The 19,967-nt window shown below is 39.5% G+C and overlaps 1 protein-coding gene across 1 annotated transcript in view; it reads left to right on the top strand.

Moving 5' to 3' along the window:
- Positions 1 to 19,769, top strand: part of exoc4 (exocyst complex component 4) — a 155,628-nt gene extending 135,859 nt beyond the window's left edge. The window contains exon 20 of the mRNA XM_042511086.2: positions 14,976 to 19,769. Within this exon, the coding sequence (XP_042367020.1) occupies positions 14,976 to 15,213 (238 nt within the window). The 3' untranslated portion in view covers positions 15,214 to 19,769. The remainder of the gene's footprint in view (positions 1 to 14,975) is intronic.
- Positions 19,770 to 19,967: the final 198 nt, after the last annotated feature.

Genomic DNA, 19,967 nt, shown 5'->3' with positions numbered 1-19,967 from the left:
GAGGTGATTCATAGTATTCATATGATTTTTTTTCCCTCTTTCAGAAGCTTGTGTCCTTGACAGGGGAGTGTGTGTGAGAGGAAGGATGATGGAAAAGATGGAGCAAGAAGGGAGGGCTTTGGGGGAGGAAGATTGAAAAACTAAGTGAAAGGAAGTTATAGAAAAGACGTCTTTCACAGGAATAGACATAGAATGGAGTTGGAGAAGGCAGCATGGATAGAAAATATAATACAGGAGAAGGAGAGATGAATGCCGAAACGCACAGTTCGAAAGTGGAGAAAAGGAAGATGATGAGATATTGATGAAGCATAAGAGAGAAAAGACAGATGAAAATGTTATCAGCTTGATTTTCAAATTTTTTAACTTTTGTTTTAACCTGTACATGGGTATCAGTAAGGGTTAGACTGGTGTAAAAACAAAAAAAGCGCCATAATGGACTGCTATACCCAATTTTACCAGTAGGCTTCGCACTTTAGTCAGCAGTCGATCCAACAGGAAAATAATGAGACCGTCATGAGACCACATGCCATTGCAACTTCAGCGCAAGTTGACATTAAATCAAACATGGCTTTTTCAGTAAAGCGCAGATTTCCATAGCAGTAACAAAAACAGGTGATTTTTTTCTAACAGAGTGATCGTTTCTTAATTTTTGTTCCTTCTTCTTTGTTCGTTTTGTTTTGGGCAGCATCTCAATTAAATGCTGCACCACACCTCTCCAAACCTCAGTCTCGCTGCATCGAATATTTGTTGTTGTGTTTACCTGCGTCTGCCATGTTGTGTTGTAGGGTTAATTAGCTCCTTTTCACGGCTCTTGGAATCCTTACGAGTTTGTCGTATCTTTGAGTGGAAAGGTGCTGCCTGTGTTTGGACACTGCTATTGTTTGTAATTTGCCGCTATTGCAAGCCAAGTTTCCCTCCAGGAAAAAAACAAAGAAGTAAACTGAAATGACCTGAACTGTACTGGATGTGGAGGACCATTGATTAGTATGTTATTTCTACCCTCTGTCAACTTTGATTATGGAGAAATGCCAGTGATGGCTTCTCTGTCTTTTCTCTCCCTTTCCCGCTCTCTGATTACAAGGCGTGGGTGGTGTGGAGGTGTTGATTGGGAATTGCAGAGCGCATTGTTTACACATTCATGGCTTTTTGGATTGGCCGGCCTCCGGCTCCAAAACACGCACTTACACAAACACCCACACACATAGTCACACACACACACATGAAATTTGTAGCCCTCACTCTCACCCATGCAAAGACCAATCAGTATTTTGAAATCACATATTTATGTTTTGGACATGAATATTCATAAAGCATGCTCCATCGCTCCCACCTGCGAGTTGAAGTGACCATACGGCCTGTATAAAATCAAGTAGGATGAACATTAAATTATGCAACTCTGACTTAAAATGAAGTAATCTTGTTACACTTCATTTTTAAACAAGGTACACTCCGATATACATTAATTTCTAACATTGTTTGGCATGTTAGAGTATATATGTCAAATTGTATACAGTATGTTCAAAGTATACTTTGTGCTTATACCATATTGTTTGTGAGTTGGTCTATCTTAAAATCTTCTTATTTATTATGTCCACTGGTGAATTGTGACTAAGTACTTTTACTCAAGTACCATACTAAAGTATGAATTTTAGGTACTTGGACGTAACTTGAGTATTTTATTTTCATGCTGCTTTATACTTTTACCCCACTACATGTCAGAGGGAAACATTGTACTTGTTACGTCACTACATTTGTCTGACCGCTTAAGTCACTTTGAAAATTAAGATTTTCTCATAGAAAGCATAAGAGTTTACAAAATATGATATCTCTTATTAATTAAACTACCAAAGAGTTCATACATGTACAGCAACGATTGGTTGATTAATCAGTCAGTCAAAAAATTAATTGCCCACTATTTTGATAAACATTTAAGTCTTTTTCTATTTTTTTTTTCTTAACTCGTTTTGAGTTGTTTGGGTTAGGGCTAGGGATATACATATATATATATATATATATATATATATATATATATATATATATATATATATATATGTGTGTGTGTGCTTCTACAACCAGCAACCCAACAGTGCCGTCCGAAACCGGCAGGTTTGGTCCATCCCAATGTCGTGTCCATGGCCACAGCCTTGGTACTTACATTTGAAAATTAGTAGCACATATAAAGACAAGCGCTCTCATGTTTCAAAAAATTTAAGCAACACTCAACCCTGATGGCAAAATCAATCATTTAGCAACTGAATCCTCTATATGCCATCAATAATGAAAGATAGGCTGATGATTGTTTTTTGAAGTTCATACAAGTACATACGCGCACTGTGGCCTATTGAAACAGTTTTGTTGTAAAGATGCTGAGAAAGAAAACAGAATTGGCCAACTAGAATTAGCAGTGAAGAAGTCGGCTGAGGAAGATGTACAAAAAGCAGAATAGAACAGAATATTCATCAGTATTTTATTACCACCTCTGGAGAAACAAGAGAGAGATGAGGAGAGGATGTGATCGCAGCAGGAAGCCTGCTTTTGTGAAAGGCTGCAGATGCTTGCCTGTGTACCCATGTACTTTTATGTTCCTGTGTGTGCATATTAGTGTGTGTGTGTATATGTGTGTGTGTGTCTGTGTGTGTGTTTGGGCTGTTTTTCTGCATCTGCTGTGCTTGTATGGGAAAGGGAGAGACGAGAGAGACCTGGACAAGGGCACAGTAATAACCATTGATCTGAGTTAAAACTAAGGAGAGGCCCGGTAACCAGCACTGCAGAACTCATGAAGATACACACACACTCTCTCTTACACACACACTCTCCCTCACGTAGACTGTGACGAAGGTTAAGGAAACAGTGCCACCCTGTGGTTGAATCCATGTTTATATACAATGTAACACTGTGAAAACCTACAGTATGTCCGTTGGTAAGGTTGTTAAAACTCACATATGTGTGTGTTAGCATGTGTATGGACAGGTCCTATGGCGGCCTCTTGTCTCTCAGTCAGGAATTTGGCAGCGATATCAGCTCATGGGTCAAGGTCACACACACAAACACACACCTAAATACTGAAGTGCATGTGGACACACACAGACCATCTGCTCATAAACCGTTCAGGGGCTCAGTCCTGTTTTGCAGAACCGTGTGTCACTGCAATGTCACATCTCTCTCTGTGTGTGTGTGTGTGTGTGTGTGTGTGTGTGTGCGTGCGTGCGCGCGCGCGTGTGTGTTCGTGTGTGTGTCCTGCGCCCTCAACCTTGCCCCCTCCATTGATCTCCTCTATTTGTATTTTGTGTCCACCTCTCTCTCTCTCTTTATGCTGATTTCTGGTTTCTTGGCAGAAGCAGAGATGAGATTACAGTGATGTTTTTGGTGAGTTTTTATCTGGTCTTTTCTGAAGACCAGAAGCCACAATAGTTACAAAGAAAACACAACAGCAAAACTTTCAAAAAACTTAGTGTTGCCTGGCAACAGCCCACTCTGAGTCTAAGTTTGGAGTCATTTTGCCCGGCACAGATTCAGTAACCTTAAATAGAGATCTGAAGTAATGAGCTGTCACTGAGATCTGTATTCTGAGCACATATTGTTTGCTAGCAGTGTGTGGTTAGCAAGTGACCTTACAGCCTAAAAAAATGTCAGCTATAATGTTGCAACTATTTGCAACTTTTTTGGGTTTTCTTCCTTTTACCTGTCATCTAGTTCCATTCTGCCCTTGCTGACTAGTTTTCTGTTAAATGATTTTCAGCACAAATTGTTTCACATCTGGTAAGCATAATGATTGACTGAGTCTACACTGATTTCCAAAGCGTAGGATCATTGGAAAATGTGTGTGTGACTGCATTCACGCACACACGTGTTCCGTCCGAAATTGCATACTGTGCTTTAAATACCCAGTATTTTTACTGTTGTTTAGTATACTTTCATGTCCATAAATAGCAGTATGTATCTTTTCAGATGTACTTAACTGCAACTGCAACACCCTTTTTTTGAAAGCCTCCTCCTCACTGGTTGGAGATGTATAACCATGCTAAAAGTCTTTAAGGCCAGTTTTCGTAGTGGCCAAACCATGTAATTACAACTTTAGGGTCTCATGAGATGTTATGGGGCCAAATAAGACTTTTCCTGTAGCCTTACATTGGGAAAACGATGTCTGCAAATCAATGGCTACACTTTTTGAGCATCACAACTTCTGATAACAATGACAATTTAAACTCTAGAAGAGCTGCAAGATAAAAACAAAGTGGACGTAGCAAGCTTAGCTGGCTGAAGTTAGCGGCTCAGCCATCCAAATAGTTGTTTTTTGTTTTGTTTTTTTCAATCTGGGTCGAAATGATGTTTAACAAAAAGCCTGAACTATGACCATAGCAGAGTTAAATAATCTTGTATTATCTCATCAATCAAATAATGAAACGCCTACTACATAATTTCATGTAATATTTTATCATTTGTGCATCAGGCAACAGACTCGTGACAAAAGTTATTTACTTCTAGAGAGGTATTAATATTTCTTGACATTGCAAAGCTACCTTGTTCACTGTCCATTGTTATGAACATTGTTGTCACGATCGAATGGGCTGTGGGATGTTTATGCTGGCATAGTGTCCAGTGTTTATACACTGTAATATTTAACTGAAGATAGTATGCAGTTCATGTACTATTGATTTCATACCATGGTTTCTGATGAACTAAAAAAAATCTCACACACTTTTATAGCGTACTAAATAGCATATATTAGTATGGACTTTGAGATGCATCAATGGATTCAGTCCTAAATGACCTCTCTATTATATCAGGCTTCTTTACTGCAGCACACCAGCAGACAATGCTTCTGACGCTGTGTGTACACAGGAATGTCCTACAGCAGAAGTAGATGTACATAAATGTGTACACGTTTGTCTGTGTAAGTATATTCCATGTCTGGCACAGTAGCATTTAAGGTATGTTTTTCTAGGCACCCTAGATGTGACAAACTCATAACACACTTACTAATACAAACACACATACGGCGTTGCTCTGAGCTGCGCGCTGACCCGTGTAGGCAGGTTGCAGGGCTGTCATAACATCCTGAGCTAACTCGCAGGCCCCTTAGCCCGTACTAGGCTAAACACCAGTCTGACAGGCTCACTGCGAAGATGCCCCAGAGTTCAGCCCGTCGTACCCACCTGTCTGCTGCTGGAAATTACTACAGTGCGCGGCCGTACATGTGTGAGCTGTACAAGAACCTTGTGTGCTGCACATTGTCCCAAAGTGTACCGCCCCAGCCTCTGCGTGTTTCTAAAACTCGGGGTGTGCGCACCGGCAAGTAAACTGCGTTTGGTTTTGTGTGCATGTGTGCCTAAACCTCAGTGTGTGTGTGTGTGTGCGTGTGTGTGTGTGTGTGTGTGTCGAGGTGACAGGCTGGTGTGTCTACAGAGAATGTGGTAATAAGTACAGTTGACGGCTGTGTCAGGAGGTAGTGGGTGTCAACAGATAAAACTGTTTGTATTTAGGCCTGGCTTCAGTACACTGTCACTTTGCTCAGCTTCTGTCTCCCTTCCTGTCACCTTGTGTCTCTCTCTTTATCTCTCTCTTCCTCCTCTCTCAGTCCTCTTTTCTTCATTTTTCTTCTTTTTTTTAGCATAGCTCCTGTCCAACCACCACCTCTGCTGAATTGTTTTTCTCTCTGTTCCCTTCTTCTTCCAGCCCCTCCCTTTCTATGCTCCTGTTTTCTGTGTGTGGATGCACAAGATGCCGTATGATGATGGTCTTTGCTGATGAAGCCTGTCTCCATGCTGTGTGTGTGTGTGTGTGTGAGTGTGTGTGTGTGTGTGTGTTTGTATGTGTGTGTGCACCTTGCAGCATGATGACGTTGGTCTTTGCTGATGAAACCAGGGGGAGTGTGTGTGTTTGTGTGTGTGTGTTTGTTGTGCATGGCGCAGCATGATGGGACTGGTCTTTGCTGATGAAGCTTTAGTCTCAGTGTCTCTGCAGACCTTTCCTCATTACCAGATGAGAGACAAATGCACTGCTTTGCAGGGAAAGAGGGACAGAAGGAGGCAGAGAGATACTTTTGATGAAGATTGAAACAGGATGTATATACTGAGACCACATCCACGATAAGCTTGCTAACTTTGAAAACACCATTTTATTTATTTTATTTATTTGTATGTTTTATTTGATGGGGACAATGCAAATTAACATAGCACAACTTCTGCCTGTTACAAACAAGCTGTAGTAACAGATGTTTCACATATAGAGATTATAGCTAGTTTCCAACATATGTCCCTAGTGAGGCTTTTAGGAAAGAAAAGAAGAAAAAAAGAGAAGATAACAAGGTTACATACAATAGCATGCATACAAGAACAGTAATGGTAAAAAAATACATAAAGGTAAGTATTTATGTCAGCATTACATGGAATACAAAATACAGTACAGTAAAAAAATAAATGAGAAAAGACAATGATGTTAAGGCACCGCCAATCATCTTGTGAATTTTATCAAAGCAGTTTAACGTTTTTGGCATCATGCACAGTTGAGCAACTTTCATAGGAATGAACGTGCTGCTTCCAACACCACATCCAGTCCGCTTTATACCTCCATGGGTTCTACTGAGTTGCATTATGATGCATTCAGACACTATTCATTAAAAATGAGTATTTGGCGAAGGTCGATAATAATGTTATCATGATGCATTCAGATGTAATCTTGCAAAATTTAGTTTTTGGTGAGAAACTTGATTAAATACAGCAGGGTTTTTTTTTTCCAGCAATATATAATAAATATCAGGGAAAGAATTACAATATATTATATACCAGGGGTCGACCAATATTGGATTTTCAGGGCTAATACCAATTATTAGTAAATAAGACCGATAACCGATATTTGGAGCCAATGTGCATTTAATAAAAATGAAAATCTTTCTGTCAGTAGTTACAATTTAATATATATAACCAACTCCAGTACTAAAATGCATTTAAATACCTTTAGCAAATTTTTAATCAAAACTGAAACTTTTGACATCATAAATAGAAATTTCCTAGCAACTTTTTCATAAAGCCAAGTAAAAACTTTGAATAAAAATGTGTGAATAAATAAGCTCCCTGAGGTTTTACAAAGTAACATTTCTTCCCATGCTAACACTTAGTTTGTACATTTTAATTAATTTTATTGGCATTCATAAAATAAAACGCTGATACAGATAATCGGCAAAATGCCAAATATGCCAGATAATCTGTCAACAGCCATTATATACAGTTAAAAGGCTTTTAAAGCAGTTTTAATTATATATTTCATGTAAAAGAAGGTTGTTTTAAAGTTTTTTTTAAATAAATATTGACGGCTGAATTTGTGCCTATAAGAGAGTGTAATGATGGACTGAATAACATTTTAATTTTATAAAGAAGATTTCTTTGTTTATCTGTCACAAAGTGGGAAGAAATAACAAAAAAATAAAAATAATGAACAACAACAAAAAAAAAACCCACCCGTATCAGCTATTGTATTGTATTGTATTTCAAAATTGACGCATCCCTATGTAAATTTATACTAAAAGAGAGGAAGGAATTCAAAAGCCCTGTTGTTGTTGTCAGTAGCCGCGGTGTCTGTAGCAACAAGTCTTTGTTCCAGCTGATGGAGAAGTTCATCCACAGTCTCCCATCCTTCCTCCTCCTTCCTCACCTCATCTCTCCTCCACTAACTAACGTGTTATTCCAAACACGCTGACAGAGGCAGCCTGTAATGGCCTTAATATTGTACACGCCGGAAATAAGGGGGGGATGATTTGTGCTGATTCTTGTCTTTCTCTTGCTTTTTCTTCTCCCTCCCTCTCCGTCTTTGTCTTTTTCCTCCCGCTCTCTCTCTTTTTCTCCATGTTCCTCATACATATCCGCCTGTCCTGTGCTGCATCCACGCATCATAAATTTACTTAATATTCTTTGTATACAAGGGAAGGGAGGGGGGAGGCTAATTAAAATTTAATAGAATAGTGCACCATGGAGGCATGTTGATGCATACACACACACACGCGCGCTGATTACTAAGCAGTGCTCTTATAGACGGGACTTTGGGTGGAAGCAGGTGGAAATTGGTGAAATTAGTGTGTGTCAAGAGAGGGAGACACGGAGGGAGACCTAGCGCAATAAATAGAGAGACTTTAAGGAAGAAAGCAATCAAAACAACAATCCACTTTGGTTTTGTGGACAAAAAAGAAAGCTGGTTTCATTAACTAGCTGTGTCTTTAACGGATAAAAGGAAGTGTATGTTTGTGTGTTAGCGCGTGTGTCACTGGGGGTTCTTTCTTGATGGCGTGGCGCAGAGAGATTTTAATCTTATTAACAGCCCTTACCCTGTTTGGCAAATGGCTTTCCAACTGCTTGGGTAATGAACTGTTTGAAAGTGTTTTCAGCACACACTAACATACATCACTCAGACGTGTATAGACACACAAACACACCTTTTTCTTTCTGAAACAGCCCCCTCCCATTTGTGCTGAGCAGAGGCCAGATTGCCAGCTGTCCGCACAACTCACAAACACACACATACACACACACACACACACACACACACACACACACACACACACACACACAAGCAACCAGCTGACAGTCTCGCACACTGTCTCCTCCTGTGGGTGCAGCTTTTCTGTTTTGATATTAGATGCAACAGAAAGGACAACAAACTGCACAGTGGATTTAACGTCCCATCATCAGTTATAAATCAGCATCGGTAGATCAGCTTTTAACAAATCCGGTTTGGGATTTTTTCCTAAATGCATCACTGCCAAGTGAATTATAGATGCTATTATATTGTAGTTAAGCCCTGTTTTATAGCACTGATGAGGTATTTTTTACTTTCACTTGGCAGCTGCTGCATCAACAGATGGATCCCAAAGCTTTCCAGCTACTTTTTACTATTTTATTAGACAAATTGTATTTTTTTTTTTTTTTATAGACTGGAGAAAAAATGTCCAAACAGAATTTGGTGTCTGTCAAAGTGGCAGCAGTCATCATTTCAGTTTTCAGCAGGGATGTTTGTTGTTAATTTCCCACTGTGTGCATAACTTACTCGTCTACCAGAAGGGTTTTTTAATTGAAACAGGAAGCTGAGCCTACATAGTTGTCAGTCAGTGAGCCTACACAACTTCAGCAACAAGAACTTGGAGATAATTTGTACTGGGAAGAGTTACTTTCTTCAGGTTTTAAATGTCTATCATTATTTGTAGCTCACAGTGGGCGACAGACAAATGCACCTTTGACAGATCAACAATCTACCACAGGGCTGACACATAGAGACAGACACATTCACACCAACAGGCAACTTAGACTCTCCAATCAACCTAACTGCATTTCTTTGGACCCACACATCTGCTGCACAGATGTTTGCATGAGTATGCCTGGAGATGCACAGAGCACAGTTTTCTTGGCTGATTGTGATTTCCGATATCTTTCAAGGTCTAATCTGCCAATTCCGATTTTATTTCTTTCATAGCACTATAACTGACAACATACACAAACGTTTTCTTTTAAGCCATGGAAAATGTTGCTGAAAATAGTATACACACATATGTAATATCAAAGGTTAGTGTCTCATTTAGCATCCACAAAAATCTGAGTGAAAATATATGTTCATAACTATGAGAAAAGCTAGTTCAGAAACAGCACATTTGGCTGCTCAAACCATTTCTCAGGCAAATTAGGCTAGGCCACCCAACTCTGTGTTTTCATTCAACTTTATCCCCCAGAATATAGTACTTAGCATGTGATAGCATTTAACATTCACCTACCTGAAACGATTAGCATTAACTTGTCTATGTGAAATTTTTGAGCTTATTGTTAACTACCACAGTCACTTACAAGTTATCTTAACTGATCGGCTAACTAGCAGACTCGGTTAGACCACCCATATTTCTGTTTTTATTGAGTAATACCACCTCTACTAAGAAGTGTTTTAGCATCTACGCTACACTTTTAAGTCACTTATAAGCTCAGTAATTGATATAGATTTGGGTCGTATCTGCTACTTAATGTAACACGGTATGTTTTAAGAATGCATGGGAATAAATTACAACTTTTGAGAATGGGTTGGTGCATGTATAAAGACAGCCTGATACAGCATTGGAGGCAGGGCCCTGTTTTTTTCTATAAAAGCTGTTCAGTGGCGCATGAAGCCCAAATAGTTTAACTACAACATTACTTAGATGATCAGGCTTCCACGCTGTGTGGCCCATTGAGCAAACGCACTAAAGACTTTGGGTTTAGCGTTCCTCTAACCTGAATGGGGATTTAAAAAATTAAATTGTGTAGTTCTTCCAGACTTTTCAATTGTTATCAGATCAAATGGATTAAATCCCGATGGCAATATGAGAGAATTTGAGGGGGTTGTGACGCTAAAAAAAAAAAAAAAAAAGAATCCACTGATTAACAGACGCCAGGACATAATGTTACTACTAAAATGGACTTCAATGCCTGGCCCACTTCCAAGGGACCTTAATAAAGAACCTCTGACAATGGTTACTGTCTGTGATGCTGTAAATTTCGGTTTTATCTTTGAGTGACAGGCTGGCTGATCAAACTGATGATCTTCCGATTACAGTAAGATCAATCGGTCCATCTCTGAAAGTCATAATGGTTGTCAGGTTCAGTGTAACTCCTCTTTATTGCTCTGTTAAAAAGCTACAGCTTATTTACTCTGCTAAACTGTGCCCCATTGAGAGCTTAGGATGGATATGTGAAAGAGGGAGGCCTTCTGTTCAAGGCATTCTTCTTTCAACAAAAGAAATTTGTTTTGTGTTCAGTTCTATGTGTTGTTCCCATTAGATCATATAATGAGCCGATTTGTCTCAAGCGTGCGGTTAATCGCCGGGTCTGGGGAATGAAACGGTAATGCCTCCTTTCAGCTGGTGTTTTGCTGTGTTTTTGAGGTAAATGCGCCAGCACTCAAACACATACAGAGCAGATACAAACAGATTCTAAGCAGAGACACATTCAGCGACATTTAGACATTTCCACATTCACACATTTCATTATGAGATGAAACCACATGTGGGACCCATCTTCTTTCACGCTCTTTTCTTCCGACTTGCCCCCCGGTTAAGGAGTACACCAATGTGACCCTCATCAATATTGACAAGCATATTCATGAAATGAGCTCAAGGATGGAAAAATGAACAAGACCTTGGAGAGAAATTGAGAGCGGGATGGAGAGTGAGACAGAATGCAAATGCTTCGATGACCAAGGGCATCACTTGTCAGGGGAAGGCCAAAAAACAGATATTATGCACCTCTATTCCTCACTCATCTCCTCAGCCATCAGTCTTTTTCTCTCTCTCTTTGTTTCTCTCCATCTCATTCACTGAAGCCCTCCATTACTTTATCCAGGTCTTTTTTCTCCTGTTGAATCTCTGAAATGACAGGACATAAAACACCTTGGAACAGAAGCTCCCTGTGTGCTCATTAAGGCCTTGTTAGCATCGAAAACGATCATCTCAAGGAGGGAATAGGTCTTGGATGGCTGATGGAGCTAAACAAATGAGATAAAAATATCTTTTCTCACTAAAGTGTCTTTTTACTGCACCATATCAGAAATCACTAAAGATTTGAATCCATTTACTTCAATCTTCCTCTGGCACAATAGAGAGCTTAACCCTCTTTCTCCAGATGCTTTGATGGACATAATTATAAATCACTCTCTTCTCCGCTGTCACACAAAGCGAGATTTGAAAACAGGTGGACCCAACAGTTCTCTCTCTCAACGACAACACCTCTAAGGCCTTTCATCAGCCTAACAATGTCAGAGCTACAATTATCTCTCCTCACTGAGTGGCAAAGCAGCAGGAGCCACTGCTGTTGAGTGACTGGTTCCTGCCCTTGGCCAAGGTGGCCAGATAATGCTGGTGTAAAGAGCGAATCTTGCCTGAAACTGTTTCACTTCAACATTCAGAATTTATTCAGCTCATTAAAATGCATATATTGCTGCTCTTGTCACATGGCGAGCCATGACACCACAGGAGGAGTAGCATGAGCAGCAGTCCTCCATCTGTCTCCACAAAGGATGTGTTCGAGCATACTGTTGAGCCTAGGTCAAGACTCAAAACCCAACACAAAATCATTGTTGTCTTGCATATAAAACATTCGAGAAAAATGTAAGTGGATCATGTTTACGCACATTTTGCATCGCAGTATTGGCAGTTGCTGATTGGTTCAAGTATAACAGGTCATCCACTAATCGGAAGACCAGTGGTTCAGTCGATTCCCAGCTCCCCCTGTCCACACGTTCAAGGCAAGGTACTGACCCCCAAATAGCCTTTGATGGCTGTGCCATGTCAGTAGCCGCTGCCACCGGTTTATGAATGTGTGTGTGAAAGTGTGAATATAAGTTGAAGAAACTCCTGCAACACAGAACAACTTTAGTAAAAGATCAACACTTTTTGGCTTGTGGCTTTCATCAGAGTCATCAAACATATTACAAACAGCCTTTAAATAAGGTAGGAATAAAAAACAATAACAACCAATCATATGCATTCAAACCTTAGACTGTATATAAAGATGGATGACACAGCCCCACTTACCCCCATTTTGGCTGCCATATTGCACAGGTGAAGTCATTGGAGTCAGCGTCTGTCAATATTGAATTGCTGACACAAATCTTAAAAGCCGTGGTGATTGTATAGATCCTCTGTGCTGCTGTGATAAAAATCTGTGTAAAGCATCCGCGGTTTGCCAAAAAATACACTTAATAACTTAGAAGAAGTCCCTTTAAAGGTCTCGACAATATATCATATGAGTTTGGCCAGACATGGGTGTAAACTGTATCTTTACTCGCTAGCAAAGACTTACAATCTTTAGGCGGTAATTCTGTTTTTCCCATCGCTCTGGGCCTCCATTGGTTTTCATCTTTGTCCATACAATATGGACATTAATTAACAGAATTACCATACAACCAGAATGTTATATTGACAAAAATTAATACAGAGGTGATCTTCTCTGTGATGAATCACACAACTCAAACAAATTATGAGAAACCTTATTGATTTTGGTCTTCAACAGAAATAAAGGAAAAGCAAGACCTGCTAAATGTATGTGGGCTGTTTTGTTGGCTAAATGTATTTTCTCATTTTAAACATACATGTCATAATACAGATTGTAGGTAACTCAACTCTTGTCCTGTTGCGTCAACTGCATCTACAACTACTTTATAAAAGTATAACATTTTGTGTAACTTTAGAGAATGGGATTTGTCCCATAGCCAGCGGCAGAAAGTGGTGAAATCTATTCTAGTGTGTGCACGATTTCTGTTGTTCCTGTCTGTGTTTGAGAGCATAGTTATCTGGCCAACACAATCCCTCACACACACACACAAACACACACTCTCCAAGGTATTTGACCTGTTTTGCCCCCGAGCAAAGAATAATTGTCTGTCCTGCATCTCAATACTCTCCTGTGTATTGCCTTACCTCTAGTTTCTTGACAAGTAGTGCTTTCTGCACGGGAATATATGTGTAAATTGTGTTTATGACAAGTTAGCTTCTGACTAGAATCCGTATTTATGGACAAATATTGTTTGCTCCTCTGTAAATTGATTCGTATGAGATTAACATCCAATGCTCACGTACACAGGAAGTCTAATTTAAGATTTTCAGTACAGGTGGGCATTATATTGATTAGACTTGATGTATTGCAGCTTATTCATGAAATTATCTTCTTTCTTTTTAAGCCACCAGCATAAGACTCGCTTTGGCATTTGGTTTTCTTGCTCTTTTCAATGGCTCTCTCCCTCTCACAGACACAAAAAGCAAAAAAAAAAAAAAGAGAAAAGACTCAAACATGGTACGTCTCACACACTCCTCTGCCCACTCAGATCACTTCCTCCTGGGCAAGAATGTAAGCAGGTGAGGCGTGTGTGTTTGTATCTGCAGGGCTCCAAACTGCCACCATTAATTCACATTTTGCAATCATGGAGCACCACTGAGGCTCGTAAATACTAACATATGAACTCGAGAGCTGTTAGTTTGTTTCTAGCTCACAGTCAAAAAATCATCATGCTTAATGGCGCCACGCTAACAGTTGAACTTTCTAATAACAGCTTTCATCTAACCTTTGACTGGAGGCTTCAAGTTCACCTCAAAAACATCAACACTTCCTGCCCAGGATGAGCAAAAAAGCCCCAGTGGTTCCATTTTGGTTTATTTTATTACAACAATACTTTAAGGTTATTATAACAGTACTTTATTTAACTTGATTAAAACAGCAGTTTATGTAACTATATTAGCACAGTACTTAAATGTAGTTTAGTAAGTAGGATAGTATCTTAGTAATCTGCATTAATTTAGAGATTTCATTATATATATGTGTGTGTATTTGTGTGTGTGTAAATATATATCTATATGTGATTTAGCCTTAAATTATTGTGATATTATTTATGGGCTATATTACTCAGCCCTGCCGTCAGCATTTTTAAAAACAAACAAATACCCAGTCTCTCCTTGCTTCTGTCTGGAGTATCTGACCTTTTCTTTCTTCATGTGTGATATTCACCAAAACTCTCTCTCCCTTTGTGCTGTATCAGTATGTACTTCATGGTTCAAACAGGCCACTGTGGAATCAGGTCCTGGTTAAAGACCTATTAATTCTACACACACCTGTTTCCACTTGTGGTTCTGTCAACAGTGTTTCATTAAAACGGTCTCAGTAGTTTGTAGCCGTGAATGTTTTCCCTCTACCTTCAGCTCCCGGTGGCAGCAGGGTGAGGTCCTTGAAGTCCTTTTTAAGAAAATTGGGCCTGACAGCAACAGCAGTTCGTTTGGCTCCTGTGTTTCCCCTTTTGTTGTTGTTGCTTCTTTTGATTCCACACTGGAATAATGCAAAGAGGAATTTCAAGTGTTATTTACTTTTTTTTCCTTCTGTCCTCTGCTTCACTTCAATTTTCGATCCTTTTCATTACTCTGTTTCTCTCCCCAGTCTTTCTTTATCCATAACCTTCTATTTTCTCTCTCTCTCTCCATTCAGGCAGTACTATGAGATGCTGTACAACACTGCAGATGAGCTGCTGAATCTGGTGGTGGACCAGGGCGTTCGCTACACAGAGCTGGAGTACATCAACGCCCTGTCCTTACTGCATCGCAGCCAGACAGGCGTAGGGGACCTGAGCACCCAAAACATCCGCCTGCAGAGGCTGAAGGAGATCATCTGTGAGCAGGCTGCCATCAAACAGGCCACCAAGGACAAGAAGATCACTACAGTGTAATGAAACAACATGACAGAGTCCAAAAGGGGCGTCGATCATAAATGTAGAAACGCAGATGCCTCCTTTGCTGCTGGATCATACTTCAATGTCGCTGCCATATTTGAGCGAGCAAGACTCGTCAGTAAAAAGGGGAGCTACACTTTTCTGAAGTAATGTTTGTATTTCTAAACTAATGCAATGAATCACTTTATTATTCATGGGTGTATGATCCATGTGTATTAGGAAAAAAAAACGTTTTGCCTCCAGTTAACTAGAATCTTGATTTTTTGGCTATTTTTCGCTCTTGGACGTTGGATAATTGTTCATTGTCATAAGAAATTTTAAATTTTTGCTTATTTTCTTTAGTTAAAACTTGTGGAGACATCCCTATGAAGTATAATTTAGTGCGGAAATAGACAACTTTTCAACTATCTAGCAAGCTAAAGCTAGCTGCTTATCATAAACCTTTTGATTATAATAACTTTTACCACTGCTCAGTTTATTAAGGCTACTGCAAGAAAAGGTGTTTTTTGTTCTCTAATACAATGTGCATTCAGACTGGCTCCAGTCTGCACCTAGGCATAACTCTTGGAAAATGAAGGCCCTCAAATGTAAGCTTGCTAGCTACATTTGCTCTAGCTGATCACTGGCAGCGACCCCAAGATCCCAGTTCCCAAAAACTTGGGACGCTGTGTAAAATGTAAATAAGAAGATAATGCAATAACTTGCAAATCCATTTGGACCTATATTAAAAACAGTACAAAAACAAGAAATTTGATGTTCAAACTGATGAACTTTATTGCTGTTTTGTAAATATATACTCAATCTGAATTTGATGCCTGCAACACATTCCAAAAAAGTTAGAATCGGGGCACGATTAGCACTGTGTTACATCACCCTTTCCTTCAACAACACTCAGTTTGGAGCGGAGGACACTAACTGAAGTTTTAGAAATGAAATCCTTTGTTCAGTTGCCCAGTAGTCCGAGGTCTACGTTGTTGTTGTGAATGACTAAGCCTGTTGAGGAGGATGCTTCTTTGATACCCAGTAATGAATATTGAATATCTTGTCTTTGTACTGTTTTCATTTGAATATAGATCAAAGCAGACTTGCAATACTTGCATTCTGTTCTTACTTACGTTTTTCAGAGCGTTCCAACTTTAGTGGGATTAGGGCTGTATGAGTTCTGTTGTGGTGACCTTTCGAAAACCAGCCGTGGTGAAAGTCACTATATTCTGTCATGACAGTGTTCACTAGCTAGTTTAAAAGTAGTCTTCTTCTACCCTAAATAATATAATATAGGGACGTATCCACAATTATTAACCAAGTTTAATAATCCATGCATGACAAACACGAGTTTTTAAAATTTCTTGTGTTGATTATTTTCCTCTTTAACGTTAAGTAGTAATATGTACTCCACTCTTAAGTGCCCAGCAGCAAATATAGCCTAAATATCAAGATTAACTGGAGACAATTTTTTTTCCACTGTGTGTTGATCATAAACCAAAAAATTTAGCAACAACTCATTGCAGTCATTTAAAAAATATAAATGTTATAGCACTTTTATCCAGAAAAATTGCTGCCTCTGCCATTACATACAATTGTTCACAAGTCTTGCTGTCTCCAATACAGCAGCTACGTTGATGTATTGCTGCAATGGGCTGACACAGTCAATGCAGCATCTACGCATATGTGTCTATGACCAATCAAGCCTCGAAACCTCTGTCCTAAAGATTTTTGTTGCAGCTCCTTCAGGAATGTGTGCAGCCAATAATTGGGTAAGCAAGAGTAAGAAATGATGGCGCAAAAACCAGCAGGACAGAGGATATTTCAAAATTGGGTTAGAAAACCCTGAAATAGAGGTTTTCTCTAGACATAGACCATAATGTGTTTAAAATCTGTTGATGGAAAGTATGTCTTTTACATTTCATCTCGCCTGATGTGATGAAACGCACTGTAGTCGAGGGTTGACACAGATATACTTCCCAACTCTGGGCATGTAGGTTATATATATATCAGCGTATGAAGCACTGGCTCGCTCTAATTGGGGAGCGAGGTGACAGCCAACACAACTGCAAACTTTGCAAGTTTAGTTCGCCATGTATCTGTGTCATAAGGTAGCCCACATTGTCAATTTACACTTTTTAAAAGATACGACAAATGCAGCTGCCGCGCTCCAACTCCAACACTCCCCGCGCTCGACGTGACTCCAGCTGCAGATAAAAAGGCGATTGTCTTGGACACTCACCCGAACTTGGGCCCCATCTCATCTCATTTTCCTATTAGATCTAAACTGCTGCTCTCAATTACACCTCTATCTCTCCTCTCCTGGCAGCCCCATGGGCCTACTGATTCTGTCTGCAATAACAGATGCCAGATTAGACTGTCTGAATGAGGCCACATCTTCCGCCTGCTGCCAATTTGGGTTGGTCCCCAAAGATTCCCCTAGCTGAGAATTGTATCATATCTATGGCTGTTAAAAATCTGTTTATCCGTCTCTTTTTTTTTTCTCATAGTTTGTGCAGTGAACTAGTGTGGAAAGTTGTGAGCTGTTTTTTTTGTAATACAAATTGGACAACAGAGACTCAGTAATGAAGATATTTTTGTCGATTTCTCCTTAAAACAGAACCAAGCTTTATTTCAAATGTCACACTTCAAGTCTGGCAGTGTAAGGACTTTCAGTTAGTGTAAAGGCTTGTGTGCGGCAATACATTTCATCACTCATGCTTACTCAATAAAATGAAATGATGCAATTCTGAATCTTTATTTTGTTATCCCTACTACAAGTCTTTTAACGCGAACTAAACATATAAACTCAATAGACGATCACAAATCATTCGCCTCCCCTGCAAACCTCCCTGTTTTTAGTTCATTAACTTGGGAGAGAAGTACTTAACGAGAGCAGGAAAGGGAGAATGGGAGTCTTGTCAATACGGCAGGCCCGGCGCTGGTCTCCCCGAAGCCCACGGAGCAATCCATCATAATGACACATAGGCTGGAATCGATGGGAAAACAACCGCAGAGCTGCTGAGGGGTTCGCCTACCACTCTGAAAAGTACACTTGGTGTAAAATCTAAAATGTGCTCATTCAGCTGTTCACTTCAGAGCTACTTTTGTAATGTTATACAAGGGAAACTTTAATACAATGTTAACTGACTGTGTCATGTCACGCACAGATACTATGATACTGTTATCCCACTGCACACACATAACGCTGAAAAGTCCAGAAGCCTTATGTAATGGGAAACCCCATAAAGTGTGGACCGCTCCTGCTGTCCATGCTATTTTTCCATGAATGAAACATGTATTTATTTTTTAGTCTGAGGTAAAATAGATCTCATCTGCTTTTTGTGCCTCCGCACTGTGGCTGGGGGCAAAATATTTTCCTTACATACATCCGTCCCATTCTCGTGAACTTGATATTTCAAGAACATCTTGATTTCTTTAAATTTGGGGAAAATGTTCATTTGGACTCCACAATGAACTAATGTGATTTTGGTGGTCATAGGTCAAAGGTCAAGGTCATTGTGACTATGTCTGTTTCACTCTTGTGACTGAGATATCTCAAGAACACCTTGAGGGAATATCTTTAATTTTTTCAACAACTTCACTTGGAGTCAGCTATGAAATTTTTGGAATTTGGTGTTCATAGGTCAAGGTCACTGTGACCTTGAATCTGTCTCATTGTCGTGAACGCATTATCTTAAGAACACCTTGAGGGAATTTCTTTAAATTTGGCACAAACATGCACTTTGAGTCGCAGTTGAGCGCATTAGAATTGAGTGATCAAAGGTCACTGCGACCTCATCTGTCGCATTCTCGGGAGCGTCATATCTCAAGAATACCTTGGAGGGATTTTCAAATTTGGCACAAACATTGACTCGTGTAGGAATTAAATTATTAGAATTTGTTTTTCAAAGGTCACTGAAAAAAAGGTTTTAGGCCATAATTCAAGAATTTAAATGCTAATTATGACATAGTTTCACACAAATGTCAAATAGGACTAATTGATGAAGTGATGACATTTTGTATCCAAAATGTCAATCATCATTATATTCTGCAAAAATACTTTTCTTGTCATTTTTCAACGTCACATCTTTAGAACAGAAGGGAAGACATTTGGTCAGATACTGAATTGGTGACTCTAATCTTGGATGTCCGCTTTGAAACTGTGCTTATTGTATGAATCTTCTGTGCTGCTGAGGGACAGATGTATGTTAAACATCCATATTTTCACAGTCATGGTGCAACATGATGGATTTGCAGAGGCATACAACTGCAAGCCAGCAATTAATGAATGAAATATGTTTTCATTTCTTACTTGGAGGTAAAACTGAGCTCATCTGCTTTTGGATTTCACATTTGTTTTTCTTTGCAATGAACCTTTATTTTGCGCATTGCTCGATTAGATTCATTTCTATGTTTCAAGTAAGAATGTGTGGAAATCTGTACATCAAAGTGTGTTTGTCTCGTTCCTCTGATAAATGCTCTGACATGTTTGTCTAGCCTAAATTGAGCACACGTGATTTCTCAAAGCATACACTAATACATCGAAAAAATAAAGCCTTCAGATCCCATCGTGTTGTTTTTATTTTGTACAGTACTTCTCCTTGTGTGGTTGCATGACAGTCATATTTTCCATAAGGGGGGAAGTACACCTGACAAGAGTTTTTACACACACTAACACCTCTACCACACATGACAGCACAGTCCATCACTGTTTTCATGCACCCGCCTTATGTCATATGAGCGAGACGGATCCAAAACCAACACTG

This window comes from Plectropomus leopardus, chromosome 22, assembly GCF_026936395.1.
Source record: "Plectropomus leopardus strain MGB_pleo_1.0 chromosome 22, ASM2693639v1, whole genome shotgun sequence".
In the NCBI taxonomy this organism is placed as follows: domain Eukaryota; kingdom Metazoa; phylum Chordata; class Actinopteri; order Perciformes; family Serranidae; genus Plectropomus; species Plectropomus leopardus.
Note: the sequence above shows the minus strand (reverse complement) of the source record. Positions and strands in the feature narration are given on the sequence as shown.